Below are 22442 nucleotides of genomic sequence, written 5' to 3'. Positions count from 1 at the left end.
GAAGGGCAACGGCGCGATGTGATTGGCTCGAGGCGGGACGGGCGGAGGGAGGGGGAAGGGACGGGGCGGGGGCGGAACGGTGGCGGTGGGGGCGGAGCCGGCGCGCGCGGCGCGCAGGCGCGGCGGCCGCGGCGTCGCAGGCGCCATTTTGTGCGCGGCTCTTTCCCATTTTAGGCCGCGGGGAGAGGGAGGAGCGGGAGCGCCCGTGGGATCGGCGGAGGGAACGGCCGGGAGGCTCCTCCTGAGCCCCGCTGAGGCGGCACCGCGTCTCTTCCCGGCAGTACGACCCCGTCGCTGCGTCTTGGTGGCGGCCCCGCTTGAGGCGGCGATGGCGCAGGAGCGGGCCCGGCCGGACCCGGAAGTGGAGCGGCCGCCATGGAGGCGCCGGGACCGCCCGCCGTGAGGGCGCGGAGCCGCCGGGGCGGCCCGAGCGCCCCGCAGAGACACACCCGGGGTGCAGGTAGGGGCTGCCGGCCCGCGCCGCCTTCCCGCGGGGGAGGGCGCAGCTCCGCCGCCCTTCATCGTCGCCGTGACGCGTGTGGGGAGGGAACGCGGCCGGCTCCTGCTGCTCGAGCGCTTCCCCACGGTTCCCTCCGCAGGAAGGCGCGGCAGGGACAGGGATGAGCAGCGCGGAGGAGGCCGAGGGCTTTTTCTGGGAGATGTGTGGGGGTGTTGCAGTGTCTGGTCCTGGAGGTGCGGCCTTACGAGGCGGGATACCCGCACCTGTCGGAGTCCTTTGAGAGAGTTTGGTCTTAGAGACGAGCCTTGACTTTACTAAGGAGGAGTTACAGGCCGAAGCCTATAATAAAGCTAAATGTTTTAAATTTAATTTCACATTATGACGTATTATACAGAATTTATTCTGTGGTTTATAGTAATACAGATGCCTAATTTTTATTCTGAAGTAACGGTTCCATAATTTTTATTCCAAAGTGATTAGCATCTATTTGACACTGCTCACTGTGAGCTCAAAGGCAGCTCTCAGGGTTACCTAAAGCAACAGCGGGGGAACCATTGTGTTAATTTGACAGAAATAGATGGTTAATTTAGGTGTGGTTCCCATGTAAGTTCTGTTTTTTTTTTTTTTATTAAATCTGATGCTTTGGAAAGTGGCAGAGAGTCCTCTCTGGGAGAAATTGGGAGAGTCTTCTAGGGAGTTCAGTGAGCAGAGGTGTGTGGTGCAGGTAAGCTCTGAAGGGTTAATAATGCACAAAGCCCTCAGAGCTTATTTGGAATTGACTGCAGGCAAGACAAGGCACGGAGGAAAGGTCTGGAATTTTGGTGTTTGGATCTGGATTGTAAATATCAAGATGGTTGAAGATCTCTACAAAATGTCTAAAGGTTGAGGCATTCAGTGTTGAGGGAGCTTTGATTCTGTGTTGTAGTTCTGTTTTATGCAGGGAATAAACTGGAGAATATCTGAGGGAACCTACAAGAGACCTGGAGAGGGACTTTGGCCAAGGGCATGGAGTGACAGGACAGGGGGAATGGCTTTGCACTGACTGAGAACAGGTTGAGCTTCCATATGAGGAAGAAATTCCTGCCTGTGAGGGTGTGGGACCCTGGCACAGGGTGCCCAGAGCAGCTGTGGCTGCCCCTGGATCCCTGGCAGTGTCCAAGGCCAGGCTGGATGGGGCTTGGAGCACCCTGGGACAGTGGAAGGTGTCTCTGCCCATGGCAGGGGGGTTGGAATTGGATGTTTTTCAGGTTCCTTCCAACCTGAACCATTCTCTGATTATATGACTTAGAATATGTTATGTCTAACCTAAATGTTAACAAAACTTCCAAAATTCCATTTGAATGTGAACTTCTGATTTCTCTGTGGAATGTGTTGGGAAATCCTGGCTGGGATTGTGAGCTTTCCTGAGGCATGGTTTGTATCTCTGTACTGAGTGTAGAACCATTCAATAAATAACAGTTTGTGATGGAACTAATGGGTCTTGTTTCTGATTTCTAGCATAAAACTCCTGCCCCTGTGGATGTATCAGTTACAGCCAGCACAATTAGGAGGCTCATGGCACATCACCCACCCAGCTGCTGTGAGCAAAAGCACTTTATTTCTGTATAGCCAGTGAGCAGGACAGGTGACTTGTTCTTTTATGGTATTTTAAGCACCTAAGAATGCCCAGTGGGCAGCTCAGCACAGCACAAATGTTCTCACACAGCTTAAGGATGATGTCTGGTGTCATGGAATGAGAACACTGTGCTTTTGGCAAGGCAGGAAAAAATTCTAATTTTGGTTTAAATATCTTTTCAGTGGAATAGGAACTTTAGGACTCAAGAGTTACTCCATGGTGCTGAAATTTTTCACCCCAAATGTCATTGTTAAGCACCTCTGAAACTTGAAGCCATCCTGGCTGTGCTGGATCTTTGCACTGTGCCCCATCCCCCTGTGCAAACCCTTACAGGGAAACTGGGAGTGAGTGGAAGAAATGAGCAGAGGAGGTCACTTTGGTGAGCCTTTTTATCATGGCCTGGTGTGTTAACTGCACAGAGTTAACAGCTGAGAAGCTCTAGAGTGGGACAATCACAGCAAGTCCTTTTATGATCTAATCTCTCTGTAAACAGACATGCTGTGAGATAGAAACATTTCATTTTTTAGATCATTGTTCAAAGCAGCAGTACTTAGTTATCTTTTAGTACCAAAGGTCTTGTAGGTGCAGCACAGGAGATTTGCCTGGGGATATGCATTTGAGCAAATTAAAGACTTCTTAATTTTAAAACAATTAAAAGCATTAAGGCACTCGAAGCACGACACTGGTCATTGGTCACATGGAATTCTAAGTGAGGGCTGTAAGTAAATTAGTAAAAATAATACACTTAAGCACTTGAAAATGTGTTTGGTGTATTAGTTGCAGAATATACTTATCCCAGAAGTCTTGCCCAAAGTCTTCCATACATGTAGCACTTGATAAGAAAAAGCAAATTTAGAATATCTGTATCTTACAGTTCTCGTTATAAGAACAGCAGAACAAGTGACTGTTGAATGTATCACGTGGCTTCCTTCAGATCACAGATAAAGAAGATTTCTGGGATAAGGGAGATGGTTTTATTCTGTTCAGTAATCACATATTGCTCTTGACATAGTGTATTTTTTGTAGAGAAAAGAACTCAGAATACACATACAATTGCAGCCAAAATACTGTAGAAACATTAAAAATAGTGGATCTTATTTTAACACTGAGCTTCTTTCTATGTAGTGAAGCACAGTGCTACTCTGTCAGACTTTGCAGTTGTTAAGGAGACCTTTAGCTTTTATTTCTGTTTCCATTGTTCTTTTTTTAATGTTCTTCCCCTTGGTGTTTCTGTAGTTAAATAGGCAACACTTCTGCAGATCCTCTGTCTATGTGGAACTGCAGTATTTCTGTACAAATTAAGGTCACAAAGCTTTATTATCTAAATGATTGCAAACTGCTCAGAGGAGCATGGTTAGAAGCTGTGAAGTGCAGGTATAAAGAGAAAAAAATCCCAATAAATGTGAAGTTGACAGCAAAAAACTTCAGCCAGAAATAGCTAGATTATAAAAATGGAAGATCAAACCTTTCCTGGTCACAGAGAAAATTGTGCTGCACTGTTAAACTATCAGCATGAAGTTCCTTCATTTTTATAATTATGTGTGTGAGAGAGGGGAATAAAAACAAGCCAACTTGAATGAAACCTGTTAAATGCTTACTTACATTTTCCCCAGCTCTGGGGCATTTCTGTCCTCAGGTTCAGAAAATGGACATTTAATTATTTGGACATTTAATTATTCAAACATAACTTCATGCTGATTTTAATCATTGCCTTGGGAGGGTTCCCACTGGAGAAGACACAAAGCCTGGCAGCCCTCAGGAAGCCTGAATTGATGCATTCCCTCCACTGAAGTTCAGTGCTGATTTCTTGGATCTGCTCTGGGGATGTTTTGCAGCAGTGCAGTATCTTCTGGACATGAGTAATGATGAAAGTATTTGTGATGTAGAGCACTGTCAGAAATACTTGTGTGAGAAAAATCTCAGAATTGGGATTTCTATCAGCTCTGCAGAAATAATACTCACTTTGTAGTTGCTTTTCCCAGTAACACCAGTAAAGTGATCCGTGCTCAGCTGGCCAAGCTCTTGGCAGCAGCCTCAGTGATCTCCAGGGAGGAGCAGCCTCGTTTTCCTGCATAAGCCATGTCCAGACTCTGTTGTGCTTCGTGGCTGCAGATCTGAGCTGCCACCCCACGTGTTGCAGCGTGTGCAGGAATCAGAGATGCATTCACTGAGTGTTGGCAGCCCAGCACCACCAGAGCACTTTCAGTTCTCAGCTGATGGAGCTGTGCTTTCCCTAGGCCATGAGCTGTGGCCTCTGTCAGGCAATCTTTTAATGCCAGACAGAAAATGTTCCTTAATTTAAGACTGATTTGGTAATCTTGTGTTTGGACAGGACAAGAGCTGTGTTGTAAGAGGCTATTTTTATTCTTTCTGGTATGGAATTTTATGATAGCTGACATATTTGTATCAAATGTTGGCTGATTTAGGAACTGCATGCTTATTGCCAGGGTTTACTTCAGCATGGATTCAAAAGCCAGTTTCTGCATGTTTTGGCACGTGGTATTAAGTTATCTGAATATAGATGTTTAATTTCTGGTTTGTTGTCTAATAAAGGGATGCAGGACATGGAATTTGATTACAAATACACTGAATTTCTTGTATTATTTCTCAGGACTGCAAGTTCACGTTGGTGATGATAGTTACAGCTATCCTGGGGAAGTCATGCAGTGTTGCAAAACAACCACACAGCACTGCAGGGAAGCTGAAGATCTGTGCAGCAGCTTTAATTTAGATGTGGCAAAGGATTCTGTCACCACCTGCAATCAAGTGATCAGCCTGTCTTTCAAAACTTGAAGTAGGTGCTTGAAGTCAAATGAGAATTTAGTTCTTGTTCTGGGTAGCACTGCTCACAGGGCTGCTGAAGGAGAGTGTTCTTATATATTTTTCAAAATAACACTTTGGATGCCAGCAGCGAAGGTGAAGGATCAGATCTTTACATCTATCTTTCATTAGTTCTCTTTCAGGCTTTCTGAATAAGATTTTTCATGGCAGGCACAAGACAGTGGTTAGTACCAGAAATTTATCTTGTGCATGTACAGGCTGCATCAGTGCATCAAGCATTCCAGTACTGTAAACTTAATTTTTTTAACTCTCTGTGCTTTTTAACTGGCTTCCAAATTATCTGCAGCATGCAGCCCTTTTTCTTGGCTTCTGAGGTGGAAACCTTATTCCTGATGTAAATTCTTTATCTGTGAAAGTTTTGATCTTTCAAGGGGAGAAAAAAATTTTTTTTACAGGAATGAAGGAGTAGTTTTTTAGTAAATACAGTCAGTTACCCATCTACAGATGGAATATATTTTATGTTCTTGAAATAAACTTAAATGGAAAACATTTAAACCTATACCTGAATCTCTAAATAATCTGTATTCTTCCTAACAAAGTCAAATCTCTAGTTTATAATTACTGCTGCTTTAGTAAACTCCCATCTAAATAAAATGTACAGGGTAAAACTTGAAAGCAAAACCCATGTGGGTTTGGGAGTGGCAATTACTTATTTCATTGCTATGAAAACCATCAGGAGAAAAAGTCTTTGAAGCTCTGCATGTTGTATTTGAAGAACCCTGCTGCAGTCTTCTGAGTAAATTAAGATGCTGAAATAGAAGCTACTCCTCCATAAATATTTAACTTCTAAGATCTACTTTGTAGCAACAGTGTGGTCACTTTTTCAGCCTTTTGTGATACTACACTGGGAGGAAATGTTTACTGAAGAGGTGTCTAATGCTGCCCATAGCTAAGATATGACTTGCTTCTGACACTGGAGAGCTGAAATGAGTGTTTCACTTTGGTACAGACAACTAACTCTGGCTGGATTAATTTCTTTACCTATGTTAGATTCAGGGCTTCTTCCTTGTCAGTAGTTTGAGTGATCTGTCATGAGCAATCTGAAGTAAGAATCTTCCCTGTTTATCCTTTTATCCTACCTGTTGCTAGTTTATATCTTAGACTGATTTTTTTTCCCACTGCTTTCCGGGAAGACTTTTTGCTGCAGCAGTAGCCATGTAAAAAAAAGTACAAGAAGGAAATAAAGGTCTTATGAACCATGTTCTCATATACCAGTGTCTGAAAAAGCTTGTGCAAGTGGCTTGCAGAGTTCAGCCTTTTACTAAAATGCATCTTTCCATACTTGTGGAGATAAAGCACAGGGTTCTACCAATGGTGAGTCCTTGGACATGGTCCACCTGCCAGAACAGGGGTGTCTCAGGCTTGCCAGCACTGATAAGCTGGTGATTAAAATACTTTATTGTTACAGATGCAGAGTGTAGAGCAACGTGATCCAGCAGGATTGTGGATTCACATCCTTCCTTGTAACCCTCCAGAAGCACTGTGTGTGTCCCTGAAGTGTGTGATGCTGCAGACTGTGTGTCACTGCCAGCCTGCAGCCTGGCACAAAGAGGGGAGCAGCAGCACTGCTGTTCAGCCTGGCTGCTCAGCAAAAGAGGTGAGGGCAGTGGTTACATGGCCTTTCTTCCAGGGCTTTTGCCTGTCCAAATTATTTCAATCACTGCAGGTTAATTTACTCTTCAGCCTCAGCTAACAAGACTGCAGTTGGTCAGTATTGATTCTTACTTAAAAGTATTAATGCCTTCAGTCTTTGAATTAAATGTTTTGAGCTGTAAGTAGCTGCTGTTGGTGAGAATCTACAGTTCAGCCAGTGATTAAATTCTGAATTATTTTCCCCTGCTCAGCCATCTTTTCCAAAGCTGTTTTTCGTTAGTGTCTGTGTCTTTTGGAGGATATTATTCCAGGTAGCTCATTTCCAGGTGTCCAGGGAGTTGGCTGTCCCATCAACACTTAAGCTGTTAATTAATTGCCAGACTGTGCTGTTTGCTGGAGTTGGTACCTTCAGGGATGTGCTTTCCCCTGCAGTGCTCCTGTGTAGTGTCACCTCATTAGCTACAGCTATAAACAGAGCCGTGTTGTGTGACATTCAGAACTCTGACAGAGCAAAAGACATGGCTTTTTAGAGGGTTGTGTTATTCTGGATCAATGGAAGATGTATTTGTGGGAGTGATCTGTCATGTCCTTGCAAGCAGCACAACAGGATACACTGGTGTGAGGCTAGACACAAGCACTTGGCTGGGGGAAGCAGCTCTTGTTAAACCAACTGATGGAAAACACATTTAGCTACATTTTAGTTCTGCCCCAAACAGCATTTCAGATTTGTTTCTGTTCCTGATGTACATAGGAAAGTGTCTGGGGGAAATAGGCTTTCACTTGGTGGGCTTTGGTGACTGTGGGAGCAGCTGGGGTTAGAACTGAAACTGAGCTTTGAACATTCTGCTGAAGTAGCTGGTGCTTCCTGTGCTGCTCTTGTCACCTGTTAATGCAGTCTCATGGAATAGCTCTCTGTTCTTTCTGAATGTAATGAAAGGAGCAGATTTCCTGCTTTTCTAAAATTATAACAAACAAGATAAATTTTAACTTAGAAAAATTTAGGCATCACTTGGGTGGGTTTTGGGAGTGTGTTGTGTTTGGAATGCATCAGTGTTTGGGTGAATTCACTATAATTGGACCTACTCTTAATCTGGTGAAATTGGAATCCTAATGACTGATTTTGGATATGCAGACAGTATGTGTACCAAATTATATCTAATTTTATGCAGCAATAAAGCACACCATGTTCTTTCTAAACCTTTGATTGGCTTGTTTTATCATGTTGCCAAAAATGGTATTTTCAGTGGGCAGTTCCTACACTGTTTTTAGGGGAGACTGCAGGGGATTTCAGTTTGTTCCTGTATCTGAAGATATGCATGTGTTTGGACTACAAACTGTGTGATGCTGCTGCCGGCTTCATTCTAGTTGTCCATTTTTGGTTGGCACAGCAACTCGTAAGAACCATTTTTAAACAACTGTTTCAGAGTCCTTTAATAGCAATGTACTGAAGATGAAAGAGCACTGTGTGGGGGTGGCTGCATCCATCTGGAAAAAGGAGACTTGGTTTGAGCTTGGTAGTAGATCCTGTGTTCTAAAATACTAGAATGTATTTACAGTCAGGCAAGACTTAACTCTGCTACCACTTGTTTTCTGCAACTCTGGGTAATTGGACATAATAGGCAGCAAGATGCTCTATAAAGGAAAGTTACAAGCAGTTGGTATCTCAAAATAGCTCTCAGTTCTTAAGTGGAAGTAACTTCCTTGCTGCATGCAACTTGAAAAACTGGTGGGCAGAGGAAAAGCTGGTCCTTGTCTTACAGACATGCAACTGAAAGAAAATGAGGGGGAGAGAACAGACTCTGTGCTGTATTTCTGGTGCAATCACAGCGTCAGAATTGTCATGACAATCAAAACTATTTTTCTCTTTGTAACCTTTAAACTGTGTACTTCGTTTTAAGGTCATGCTAAGACGTGTTACTGAATTTGCTGTTTTGCATTCCCTTTTATGGCTGTGGTTTTATCTTCAGGAAGAGACTTGCAAAACAGCCCTGGAGTTGTTCCAAATCTCCTTCCTTAAGGGTGCCTGGGACTGCACAGGCAGGAGCATCCCAAGCAGTGCTGCATCCACATGGACATCACACTCTCAGCATGTGGGGCTTTAACCTCAGGCCATCGAGCTATTTTTGGTGATGAGAAGTTAGAAATGAATGACCCAATGCTTGGCATACTTCAGATCTGCATGAGACACGTTCTGCTTGGAATGTTTCCTTTCTGAGAGTCAGCACCAAATACAGATGAGTAGTATTTCTTTTAGAGATGGCCTTGTGGATGTCTGCCACACAGGAAATTTCATATATGGGTTACTTCTAACAATCTTGCCATCATTTCATCAGCAGTACTAGCAGTTGTAAAGAGGCTATTATCCAAGCCAGTAACTTTTATGGCCATATTAAAGTAGCATAAAATTAATTATCTTGATACAATAGCCTAAACTTGCTTTTTGAACTCTGCAAGTGCACTTTCATATTGTAAAATCTGCCCTGGTGCAGTCATGGAGATGGATGTAAGTAAACCAGACACTGGATATTAATATTAAAACAATATTAATATTGTTTTGTAATTTGTCACCTGCAGTTAACCTAGTCCCTTTTTCATTTTCTTGAGCAAAGCTACTGTATGTGGACTTGCTGACTAAATAATTATAACAAGGAATGTGACATATCCAGCCTTAAAGAGTAGTGATTCATCTGGTGCTGAGTAACAGCCAGTGGATGTGTGAGACTTAAGGAGGAAGCATCTTACTGAACAGGCTACTCTTGTGTCATTGTTGGATCTGTACTCCTTAAACACTCCTTGGGTAGAGAGATGACTGAGCTAAGAGATTACTTGGTCTGTAGACTCTTCCTTCCTGCTGTTCTGTGTAATCCCTGTGCTTTGGGTCTTGAGCAAGAACACACCATTGAAACTCTGAGCATGAAGTGGTTCAGCATGGCAAGAAATGGAGTTATGCATTCCAAGTGGGTATTTAACTTTCTGCTGTATTATGTGTTCCCATAAATGGCCAGAGTAGGACAAAGTAGGTTACTTGTGGAGCCTGAAGCAAGCAGTGCTGCTTTTCTGCTATCTTTAGATCTGGAACTTCCCAGTGCTTTGGGCAGAAATAACCCAAGCGAGACTCTTAGAATCACCTCTTTCTCAAATCTCTAATTCAGAAGATTTCACCCTGCCATTTGTTTGCCTTGCAAAGCATTTCCACATTTTAGTTACACTGAAGTTATAATTGACCATTTTCAAGCCAGCTGGAAAAGCTAATTTTAATTTTAGGGAAGGGGATCCAAGCCTTACTTCCGTAGGAATGCATGCTGCCTTTCAAACCTTCACATTGACTGCCTGATCAGGTGTTGTTCTCTGGGCTTAAATTAAACTCCTGTCCTTAGATGTTGTTTAAGCCTGCAGGATATGGGAGCATCTATAACAGAGCCAGATTTTTCCCCCCTAGTAAAAGACAGCCTCTGCTAAATATAAGCTTTTTGGTTGTTTGCAATTTAATATTATTTTCTCTTGTTCTGAAACAGATCTAGATGTCACCTAAATAATCTCAGATCCATGTTCAGCCCTTCTGGAGCTTGTTCACCAAATGATTTCCCTCAGAGAGCTCTATATATTTAGGAAAAAATTATCTTCAACATTAATTAAAGTTTAATCCTGCTTTGCTGTCCCACTGCATTTTTAGTTCATTTGGTCAGTGGCTGTCATAAGCAGCCACTTCCTTCTTTTTGAAGACTTCTTCCCCTTCTCAACTCCACTGTTTGACGTAGCAACAAGTAAATACTTCTCAGTAGCAAAACTCACTGAAGTTTCTGTTTAGCCTATCAGCTGTGGACTAAATTAGTGAAACATTAGGATGATAATGCACTACTGTATAATTAGTTAATTTTTAAGTAACTAAAATTAGTCAGTTACTTGTTAAATACAGTGTGGTTGTCTCATGGAACTGCAGGGTTACAAAAATGGCTGTCACAGGGAAGTTGCAGTAGTTTTTCTGCTGGCATGAGTCTCTCTGGGCTAAAATCTATTCTAATGTTCCTGGGTCTTGTTGACAAGAGATAGCAATGCTGAACCTATAATGAAAAAGAATTCTGCTGGTTTTCTGTTTCTAAAGTAAAGGACAATGTCAGTATTAAAGTAGCTTGTTTAGAATTCTTCTGCCTTTTTCCTCTTTGACCCCCTCCCCTCCCCCCCCCCCCAAAAAAAGGCAAATTTCTTTTCTCACCTTCTAATGCTCAATTTTTTTTTCTTTCCCCATCTGCAGCCAGTGGAAATGAAAGTAAGTTTTTTTCCTTACCATAAAATTTTCATCAACAGGCTGAGTCTATACTCTGATAAATTAAGGAATAAATTTGGAAAATAACTTGACACTAATAATCATCTTGGTAACAGTATTGTTTAACTAAATTTTGCCATGACAGGCAAGACACTGGGCAGCACTTTACATATACTGCTATCTACAGCCTCTTGAAATTGCTTTTCTTGGGACTTCTTGCTTGTTGTGAAAAGGTATAGAAAAATTAAGTGTTGATCCTCAAAGGAGATTTTAGTTTGCCATGTTCTCCAAGCAGTTATTTGGTGCGGCGTGGATTTTCCCCTAATCTAAACCCAAACTCCAGGATGCAACAATTTGGAAATTTTGGATAAGCAAGTAGGTGGCTGTGCACCTCTTATCTCCTCTTATTCCTTCAATTTTGTCTTTTAAATACACACAGCTGGTCCTGCTCTTCTCACTGTACCCTGAAATCTGGCTGTGAGTGTTGTTACAGCTCCTGTCCCTAATAGTGAGTGGCTGTCACTGAAAGGATTAGAGGGGTGGATGGGTGGCTGTAGGACAGCCTTCAGTTTCCCTTCAGCAGTTTACAGCATGTGCTAGAAACACCAAGCTCATGGGTCTGATCCTGGACCTGATGATCCTTGTGGCTCCCTTCTAACTCAGAATATTCTGTGATTTCAGGAATAGAATCAAGACACAGTGAAGAGAATCAGGTACTTCCCTATTGCCAGTGAGTGGCAGATCAGCCTCAGCTGATGCTTTAAGGTGCTGCTGAGGAGTTTCCTGACTGGTGCTTGCCTGTGACTCCAAGAGCTAAGTCAGCAGGAAGCTGCAGTAGTAAATTCAGTCTGGAGCCCTGGAACACAGAATTCCAGGCTGACTCAGTGCAGCAGCTGTTACTGCTGCCTCAGGAGGAGGCACTGAAGGAGGCTGCCTGTCCTGGCCATGACTAAGGCTGGCTCAGGCCGGCCCCATCTGTCCCAGCAGGAGTTCAGGTAGCCTGAACTGACACAGTCAGAGCCACCTCCCTCTGCTGACCTTCCCATGTCACAGAAGGAAGCAGAACCTGTGCTTTGTAATCCTGGTACAAAGGAGACTGGAGAAGGCCAGGTATTTTCCAAACTACCTATTTAAAAATAAACCTGCAATGGAAAGCTTCTGTTTTAAAGGCTGGTGAACGTGAGTGTGTAGTCCTAAAGCTGAGGAGTTTGATTCATTACACAAGTATGCATTTTAGATTAGCAGGGTCATTAGAATTTTAACTGCATGTACAAACAAGACTTCAATTTTGACTGAGTTTAAGGTGGTGAACAGAACCGTTTATTACCTTATAGAATCATATGGGTTAGAATGGACCTGAAAGATCATCTTATTGCTCTCCCCTGCCATGGGCAGGGTCACCTTCCACCAGACCAGGCTGTTTCCAGCCCAATCCAATCTGCTGTTTCAAAACTTTGAAGTGACTAGAACAGGCAGTCTGTTTTCCTAGGAAGTGGGGAATGACAGCAGGAAAGCTTGCTTTTATCTTTTGGAAAGGTCAACAATTGATGAAGCTGATTCAGAAGTGTGTTAAGATTAATTACAGCTGAATAAAAGAGTTTAAAAATAGTTTGTCTCTTCAAGCATTAATTCCAATTACATTGCTTAATAGATCTCACAGCTTTAGAACTTAACACAAGCACTGTTTTAAATTGAATTAGTTTTTAATTCCTCCTACTCCTCCACTAAGCCTAGGCTGAATACTTCAGATTAACACTCCTTTTGCTGCACTCCTGATTGTTACATAGGCTCTTAGGAGTTGTCAGCTGTGCACATCACCTTAAACTATAAGCTGCTGTTAGAGCTGGTCATGTTCTCATCTCTTCTGCTAAGAGCAGTCACAGACTGTGGCTGTGAACAAACTGCAAATTGTGCTACTGGTTAATCAAGGAAGAACAGAGTACTAGTTTTAATATTAAACTATGCAGCGTTAACAAGAGACTTGTCTAGCATCTAAACAGATTGTTTTTCTGTGCATAGCCTGGCTCAAATGGAGTGCTTTGGGAAGTAACAGCAGCCTGATTATGTCTTTCCTTCTTAATGTCTCCTTAGATACAGTTGCTGCCCTATGTGTTTTGAAATAAAAGCTAACAGACAGTAAAATGGAAAATTTATTAGTGCAAGTTGGTCAGTTGGTTTCTTCCAACAAATACACAACAGCATCCATGCATAATGCATTATAAACAAACCTGGTCTAAGATAAGAAAAGTTGAACTTGTTTTGGAGTAACAATGTGTTACATATTGTCATCATCTGACTCATCTTCCTCTTTCAAAGATTCCTGTTTAAAAAAAGAAAGTGTAATTAAAGAATAGTCTGACAGTTGTTTTATAATTCAAACTGCAATAAACAAAATGAGGTTTGCTGCAGCTTCACACCCCTCTCACTGTGCCCAAACCCTTGTAGTCAGCAGGACAGTTCCCATCAGTCCATTTACTTTTGAAGAAGAAAGACCCCGCTTGTGGCAGGCTCTGAATGAACAGTTTCTGAGAGCAGGAACTATCCCTGGGTTACACTGTAGCCCTCCCTGCTCTCACTTCCCAGTAACACCAGCTCACACTGAGGGGATGTGTGTTGGGATGATACATTTTCCAGGCAGCTCAGCAGTTAGTCAAGTGAAGCACTGCAACAACACTGAAGTCATAACTCACTCACCTTGGCATATTTTTCTGCTTCTTCTCTGATGTCTTTGGGAACAATTTCATGTTTTCCATTGGTTACTGCCAATAAAAAGAGTATGTCTTAATTACAATTCACACAAGGACTCTGACATGCAGAGTGAATTTAAGAAGCAATGTTTTTCTTTAGTTACAAAAAGTTAAAAATTTTCTGGGGTGTTTATAGAAATTATAGAAATGCATTACTTTCTCCAACCCAGCTGAGTTCCAGCTCAAAAGCTTTATCCTTTACTTCATCATGAACTATGTAGATTCTGAAAGGAACAGACAAAGAACAGATTAGAACAGACTGACCAAGAGGCTAAATATACTTTGTTCCTGTCACAGATTTCTTCTGTTAAAGTATTCTCATGATTAATAGAAGCTCTCCCTGTGCCTTCTCCCCACCAAACACCATCAGAGAATTTTCCAGGCTTAACTGCTAATCTGACAACACCTTAAATCATTACAGCAAGATGCAGATTGAGATGTTTAAGTTGCCCTAACTGAAACAAACATTAAGATTTAGATACTGCAGGACCAAGGCTGCATCATCACTGCCTGCTTCTGCTAGACCAGTTATAATACAGCTTGGAGTGTCGTGCATTTCCCCTGTAAACCTTACTGCAGTTTACACTTAACACTAAATCCCACCACCACAGTATCTTGTGTCTAATCAGAAGTCTGTACATAAAAATTTCCAATGTGGTGCTTAGGGCAAACATGGAAATGGGAATTTAAACTCCAAGTGGTATCACAGCACACACAGTGTCACCCAGACCAGTAAAATCACTGCTTAGCCTGTGGGACAGAAATGTTAACACTGCAATAACAAAACTGATTTGATTCACCCTGTGGCAGAACATGCAAACAAACTGGAGCAATTCTGGGCTGAGACACTCAAAACAGCAGAACTCACAATAACCTGTGGCTTCACAGTTTAAGAAGCCTGTGTTTTGTATTCCTTAGTTTGCTTCAGAAAATCACTAGTAAGTCAGAAGTTGAAAAATACCAGCAATTCCTACCCAATGTGGAAACCTTGGAGATAGTGGAGGAAGGCAGGATACCTTCATCAACACACTTCAGTGGAAGTATTGTGAAACAAATATAAAGACTGAAGTGAACATTGGTGTCCAGGGAAATGCCCCTCTATGCTTCTAGACCCTCCTGTCTGCTAGCTGAGGTGACCTCTAGGCCTTTCTCATGTTTCAGCTGGTTACAAGCCTTTTGCAACAATGTGTACACCTTCACAAGCTCCTGAAGAAATCACTGCTCTGGACTCTGCCTAGTATTTTAGGTTTAAAAGTTATTAAAATCTTTGCTATCTTGCTAAATGCTACTAAGGAACTGAATTTGAGCTGAAAAACAGAACCCTGTCTAGAGCTGCTGCTGAGTTGGGTTGAAGCAGAATTAGAATAGAAGTATTTTCATTATCAGAAATGATTTTTAAATGTCTAATAATAATACAGCTATACTGAATATATTCCTTTAAAGAAGTTCTACTTTGCTTCTTTCCCAAGCATTTGAGTCTTTTTTTTTTAGGCTGGGTCCAAGATCTCAGCATCATTTGTGGGCAGCTTCTCTCTGAAGCATCAGGTCATTGTTCAAACAACTCTGACTTCAGAAGCAGCACACCAAGAAGTTTCCCTTCATCTGCCACCTACTTTAAATATTTTAAAACCAGGGATTAGAATCAGACAGTTTAACACACAACACCCAATTTAAAAGGAACAGCCTCAGTTTGAAACCAAAGCAAGCTCACCAGTCTGGATTTTTGTCAAGTTGGAAAAACAGGTTGGAGACTTACATTTTTGCAACTTCTTTAACAACATCACGGCAGGTCATTTCCTTCATCTGTAGGCAAAAGACACACAGATACAAGATTTCTATTAAGAGAATATAAATCTTCCATAGGGCCAGAACAGGAGAGGCTGTGCATGTGCCTGATGAGCTTCATGTTCAGTAGTCAAAGGAACAGAAAAGGCCAAAACCACATTTCTTCTCTACAATGCATCTTCCAGCCTGCTCTATGCAAGTCATTCTTCCAGGGAAGAATATTACAACTGAAAGATTCTAGGGAAAAAATACTATTTGGAAATTCCCCAGTTTAAAGCACTCATCAGCTGAAATCTTAGAAGCTACACTGGTGAAGCTGGCATCTTAAAAGCTTGACTTGTTCCTAGATGCTTTATGCTCAACTGATATAAAATAACCAGATGGGAGAGGCACCATATATTCACATGTAATATTGGTATTCCTTCTAGGCAGCATAGTAACACTTTTGGTCTTACCAATATTTTATGCAAGGAATTTTGGGTTTTAAATAATGCTCCAAGAGGAGAATACTGTTTAACAACCAAATGCTTCCCTGAGCAAGGCATCAGTGTCTCATTTCACATTTTCTCAGTTATATCACAGTCTTTTGGCAGCTTCACAGTTAATCAGAACAAAGGCTGGTGCAAATTTCCATGCCATAATAAACTTGTGTTTTATCGATCAACTTTTGTGGCCTATGAAGCAATAATATATTTTCCTATATTTCATCAATGCAATATACCATCTCTTCCAATTCCCCAAATATTTTCAAACTCTTAGTATGGCAGGTAGTAAGTAAGTAACTCTTAGTAAGGCACTGGTGAAGGGATTAAGATGACAAGAGTTCATGTGGATGTCACAGCCCTTTCTGGGGTGAAGCAACTGGCCAGAGAAGAAATGCCCGTGCCTGGCTGGACAAATGTGCATCACAATCCCATCTGGAGAATTTCCCTAAACAGAGACCCACTGCCTTTGTGACACTCAGTCCAGAACAGAAATGTAACTTGTGTCACACAAACATTTAAATGATGATGTGTTTTCATGCATATAAAGTTAGCAGTCCAACAGGAAACCCTAAAGCTCTACTACTGTCATGCATATTTACAAAAAAGAAAACTGATTTCTGCCATTATTCTTTTCCCATCCCAGGTATGTTAATTCTGCAGATAATGAAAGTAAACAATGTGAACAGTTGTATCCCAGGAGTTCATCATGATCATGTCCATATATCAAAAAGCTGTAATGGTATCAGAGCTGCAGGAGATGAAAAGATTAAAGCAGTCTCCACACAACTACAAGTTTTCCCATAGCTGAGTTTACAGACATAAAATGCAAAGGATGTGATCAATGCAGGGTTTTCTTCTTGTCCCCATAGCTAACCAGTTTCACACACTGGATCCTCCCCAGCCAGGAGCTGCTCTGCAGTCCCCCAAGGCAGGGTTGAAGTCCTGACTCCGTGCTTGCCTCTCCCTTTCCACCTGCACTCATCTCTTCCAACAAACAAATCTCAGCTGGATCACCCCACAAAACCTTTTGTACATCTGGTTTTTCCCATCTTAGCTTTGATGAATTCACCTTGTCAAAATCAGCTGTGACCTGGAAACCTGCCCAGTCCACAGTGAACAGAAGTTATTGGCACGTGGGGCTGGACTCACCCCACAGAGCCGTGACAGGATCCCACACTTGCAGTTACTGGGGACACTGCACACACAGCCCTAAATGAACACCTCAGCTGGGCCCTGTGCCACACCTCTGTTCCATGTGTGCATTCTACAGCTCTGCTGTCAAGTTCCAGTAATTCACATCAGTAACTGCAGAAGTTTTGGAAAATCTCAGCATTGCACACAGAATTAACTATTTGGGGTAAATTGTGTGTTACCCAACACAGCACTTGTCTTTTGCCAATGTGCACACGTGGATTCCCTGGGTGCCATAATTCCAGTATAAAGATCAAATGATCATGCAGGCTTACCTTTAATTTGGTATTCAAGCATCTGAACCAGATTCAAACCTGAGTGAATCAAGTCTAGAACATTCTCATTTTTCCTGTAATTTTTCAGTCATGATGCTACAGCACCATAAATAGGCTATTCTTAAAAATATAACAAACATATAAACTCTGAACCTTTCCATGAACAGCTGTGGCATCCCTCTGCAGACCAAAATAAGATATAATAGAGTATCACCTAAGAAGTACATGAGACAGAGCAGGAGAAGGATTTGGTTCCATGTTGTCTCCAAGGGTGTCAGATATTAAAACACATGAGGAAGATGGAAATCTTTAAGGATTCTAACATAACTTCAATCAGCTAAAGGGACACTTAATACTTTTTGGTTGTCTTCTCTCCACAGACCAGTTTGTCCTTAGCAAGAGCAGCCTTTCTGAACTTGTTAAACAAAAGAAGCATCTAAAGCCTTTGGGAAAAAATAGATACAGCATCCTGCACAAAGCTGCCCTATGGTTTTCATTCAAAATTAAAAACATATTTATACTTTTATATTCACTCACTTACTTGGGTCTCTGGCAAATGTACAAGGAAATATTTCACCTGCTTCTCCTGCATTTTATGTATTTCAGGCACCCAAAAGGTAACACGATAAGCCAGGAATATTTGTCTTGAGACAGCACAACACTGTTACACCATACCTGAAGTTTTTCTATCTCTGTTTTTGCAGCCTGCCTGGCTTTACCAATGGCACAACCCCAATAACCCTAAAAAAAAAAAAAAAAAAAAGAAACAAGCAATATAGAAATGTAATTAAATACTAGACCCTCTCCTAAGTGACCTCTTACTGTCACTTAGCACATGACAACCCCAACCTTTCTCACAGTGAGAGGCCAAAAAACCTTGGTATTGTTCTCTCTTGGGGCACATCCCCAAATTGTTTAATAGAGCCCAATTAATACATCAAGTACCACCACTATTGATAGAAATAGTCCAGTAATTCCCGGACAGAAATGTATCAGTTCAAAATGTTGTAATAGATTTTTAAAATTGCTATTACAAAAAATGGAAGAATAAACTAGAATTAGTTTGATGAGAGAAGTTCTACATGAACTACAGACGTTCTACAGGATCCAAGCGAACCCCAAGCTAAACCCACCTACTGTGCAAACATATTTGAAGAGTAAACACATAAAAATGAAGCATTTCTATTTCTCTCAACAGCTATGGTACTGGATAAACTGCAAGAAAATTTTAAGAAATCCAGCAGTATGAGTGTGCATTGACCTGTGTGTAACACACAGCTGAAAATGCAGCACTAACAACAATTAACAACAATTCTATTTTGATTTGGTTTGCTGCTGGCAGGCAGTGCCAGAGGCACAGCCCTCGCTTAACTGAAGTATTTAGAGAAGGGGGTATCACTACAGTTCCTGCCTTTTTGGAGCAGTGCATGGGAGTTTTCACTGGACATAGCCATGTGGGTGAACTCCCAATTTCTGACAGACAAGCTTTAAACTCATTTCTCAGACTGCACTTCTAAGAAATACACCATGTTTGTTTAACAAGGATGTGCAAAGGAGCAGCAGTGATTCAACAGAGATCTTCCTAGGCAAAAGGAGAAAACAACAACAGCTCTTTTGGACCAACACTTACTGTTTTCCCAACTAGAAACTTTTAAAAGAAGAACTTATGCTAAGATGGAAATATTTTTGACACACTCACGTATGAAACTCCTGATGGATCAATCATGTACAGTTGTGCACCATCATCACTATCATAGGACCCCAACATGAAACTGGAGGAGAAAAGAGAAATTAAAACCTTTCCTTTTACCAACACACACAGAACTAAAGAGACTACAGCAGCTTAGTTTCCTACATCTCTCCTGGAGCAAAACTCCTCCTGTCCTGCTACACTCTGTTGAGCAATTTGCCTCACAACAGCACCTGCACGTTGCCAGAATCATTTTACTGATCAGTAACCTGGCAGCAGATCTCTGTCTATCAATCCCTTTGTACCAGAATCACACAGGAGCTGTAACCTGCTCTTTGGGTGTCAGGGCAAGCAGGATGACTGCAGAGGGAAGTTCTGCTTTCACCACCATCACAGACTGACTGGCACAAACCCTCAAACCTTAAAAACCTGGGACAAATTAACCAGCTCTGTAGAAGCCTGGCAGAGCCTTATGGGAATACAAATTCTCCACCTGAGGTGTTAGACATACACAAAAAGGAAGGGGAAGGGATTCTTTAGGAGAGGAACTGTGGGTCACTAATTCCAGGTTTCAAAAAAGAACTCAGACAACTGAAGCAGTTCCAGCAACTGTGAACCAAAAGATATTTACAAATAGAGTGTCTGCAAGACTCACCTGCAGCCAAAAGGCCTGACAGCACTGTACAGCGTGTAGGCATGCACGTACATGGCCACTCTGTCTGCAAGATGCTGCGTGCACAAAGGAAAAATAAAACACTGGAAAACCTTATTTACAGAAATAAGGAATGAAATTTAATTCTCTTGTCAAGAATAAAAGCCGAGAGAGAGAGAGAGAAAGAGAGAGAGAGAAAGAGGGAGAGAGAGAAAGAGAGAGAGAGAGAAAGAGAGAGAGAGAGAAAGAGAGAGAGAGAGAGAGAGAGAGAAAGAGGGAGCTGCACTGGTCTCTTACCTTCAGGGGGATGTCATAGCCATAGTTAGACCTAAAGTTGGAAGCCTCTTCCCGGGCGATGTCTGCCAAGGAGCGCGCGTCTGCCAGGAGCCCCGCGACCGCCTGCAACGAGAGCACCAGCACAGACACACTGGCAGGACCTCAGACATGCACTGCCCATCTGACACCAACCTCTAAACGTGCCAATGTCATCATGCATTAATAGAGCTTTCCTCTAGGAACATCAATAACCGAAGTTATCTTCATTAATTACCATCTCATGATTCACCATGCCTGCACCAACCCGGACAATGCTTCAGATCACGTGTATTCACCACTTCTCTCACACTGCAACCACTCCCTGACACCATTCTGACATCTATTATGGACAGGCCTGTCCTCCATACACCAATCTTTAAGGAATTCAGGTGATTTCCACATTGTTGAGAAGAAAATCTCATGTGCAGCACGTTTTCCCTGAACACACCTTATTTGGTAACTGTAAAAAAGTACCACTTTAACACTTGTGTTTATATTTACATACAAGTTTGAACAACTGGAGAAGCATTCCTAAAAATTTAAAACAGCCTCAACAAACTCTACTTCTTAAAGTAGAAGTTAAGCCTCAAACTTAACTTCTACTTTAAGTTTGGATTTTACTTATGTATGTTTTAGTGCAAAGAATAAATTACAGAAAACAGTGAAAAAAAAAACCACTGGCATTTCTGACTTTGTACACAGGCACATTAACATTACTTTCTTAATCTACTTTGATTCTCTGATTGATAAATTTGTCCTTTTGGGGGGGGGGTCACCTTACATTTTCTGCAGACCTGAAATGAAGTGGCACCTTACCATGCCAACGTGTCGGTCGACATTGAAGAGGCGTTTATTGGACCCCTCTTCATAAAGCTTGGACAGGACTAATTTTTCTACTCCAAACACAACACCATCTTTGCATCTTATCCCAATTGCTGTACTGAAAGACAAGAAAAATGTCATGTTCTCCCAATGTAAAATACTTCTCAAACAATTACCAAGACAGAAGAAAGAGTGACATGATTTTCTCCCAAGGTAGGTAGACAACAAGGGGGTGGAACTAAATGGTCTTTAAGGTCCCTTTCAACCCAAAAATCATCCTGGGAATCTGTGATTCTAATCCTTATCTGGAGCAGACAGACCCCTGGGTGACCCAATCCATGCCCTGCCAATCCATCCTGCTGCCCCTAAAGCACAGCTGGGATTTCCACTTCCCACTCCAGGGAACAGAGACACAGCAGCACCTGGATGTGCTCCATGTCTTGAGGAATCCCTAGGAAGCTGATACACATTTTCAAGGAAGGTTCTGAGCACACCTCAATCCACATCCCTAAAACGGGCTTTTAGATCAGAACTCACCACAATTTTACCCTCATGCTTCTCTAGTCCAGCAGCACTGCCTTAAAAGAGGCCAAAAGAGGAGACATTTGTATCTTACCTGCTATTCTCCACAGCTTTCATAGCATATTCCACTTGGAACACTCTGCCATCTGGAGAAAACGTGGAAGCTGACAGGTCATACTGAAGGAAAAGAGACAATTCTCAGGAAGAAAAACACACATAATATCACAGCATTTTCAGATCAAGCCTATTCATTTAAAAAAATTCAAGACTGTCACTGCCAGAGATGGTGTGAAACCCCCAGAGCAGGCTGACCCCTTACATAAGATGCAGAAACAGATGAAAACAAGAGACTAAAAGTCAGGAGAGGCCATTTCATCAGTGCTGGATGTACCCACACTGCAAATCCTGGATGTGAAATCACTGAGCATTACACAACCCTCCAAACCTATGGGAGCTTTTGTCTGCCTTTACATTTCATGGAATCCCAGAGGGGTTTGGGTTGGAAGGAACCCTAAGGATCACCCAGTCCCAACCCTGCCATGGCAGGGACACCTCCCACTGTCCCAGGCTGCTCCAAGCCCTGTCCAACCTGGCGTGGGACACTGCCGGGGATCCAGGGGCAGCCCCAGCTCCTGTGGGCACCCTGTGCCAGGGCCCCACACCCTCACGGGGAACAATTCCTAATTCCCAGTACCAAACCTCACCTCCCCCTCCGTCACTTTGTGCCCGCTTTACTCTTCGCCACATCACTACAGCTCCCGATCGAGAGCGCCTCCCTGTAAGCCCGCATTAATTTAAACCTATGGATCACAGGAATATATTTGAATTGCACAGAAGTATATTATATAGAGACGCATAAGTAGCGCATTATCCCGGCGCCCGCCCCGCCCCGCCGCCGATTCCCCGGGCCTGCCGGGCCGCAGTGACTCAGCCGCCCGCAGCGCCCCGGAGCCGCCGCGCCGCGCTCGCCGGCGGCCCGGGGCGGCCGCGGGTCCGGCGGGGGCCGCTCGGGGCGCTCGGGCGGCCGCGCTGTGCCCGTGCCGCTGCCGGCGCTGCCGCCCCTCACGCCGCACTCACCCCGGTGCCGATGGAGCTCATGGCGGCGCCGCTCCCAGCCCGTCCCGCGCCCACCGCCCAGCAACGCGCGCTCCCATTGGCCGCCACGCCGCGCTCCCGGGGTGACGT

The 22442-nt window shown here is 42.9% G+C and overlaps 1 protein-coding gene and 1 long non-coding RNA gene across 4 annotated transcripts; one reads left to right on the top strand and one right to left on the bottom strand.

Moving 5' to 3' along the window:
• The first annotated feature begins 132 nt into the window (after window positions 1-132).
• LOC128808495 (uncharacterized) lies at window positions 133-15046 on the top strand. Of its 3 annotated transcripts, none has more exons than XR_008437479.1 (4): window positions 133-460; window positions 4687-4869; window positions 6325-9466; window positions 15012-15046. It is a non-coding gene; the product is annotated as an uncharacterized LOC128808495 (long non-coding RNA). The 3 variants fall into 3 exon arrangements; XR_008437478.1 differs by lacking the exon at window positions 15012-15046 and adding an exon at window positions 1958-2039 and having other exon boundaries at window positions 6325-10688; XR_008437477.1 differs by lacking the exon at window positions 15012-15046 and having other exon boundaries at window positions 6325-10688.
• Window positions 12906-22419, bottom strand: PSMA3 (proteasome 20S subunit alpha 3). Its single transcript, XM_053979659.1, has 11 exons — window positions 22335-22419; window positions 21352-21434; window positions 20730-20853; window positions 19896-19997; window positions 19602-19675; window positions 18956-19028; window positions 17932-17997; window positions 15277-15323; window positions 13677-13744; window positions 13468-13532; window positions 12906-13093 (listed from the first exon to the last, which is right to left on the bottom strand). Exons 1-11 carry the CDS (start codon window positions 22353-22355, stop codon window positions 13049-13051), a joined length of 768 nt encoding a protein of 255 aa, XP_053835634.1. The 5' UTR covers window positions 22356-22419; the 3' UTR covers window positions 12906-13048.
• Window positions 22420-22442: the final 23 nt, after the last annotated feature.

This window comes from Vidua macroura, chromosome 6, assembly GCF_024509145.1.
Source record: "Vidua macroura isolate BioBank_ID:100142 chromosome 6, ASM2450914v1, whole genome shotgun sequence".
NCBI lineage: Eukaryota > Metazoa > Chordata > Aves > Passeriformes > Viduidae > Vidua > Vidua macroura.
Note: the sequence above shows the minus strand (reverse complement) of the source record. Positions and strands in the feature narration are given on the sequence as shown.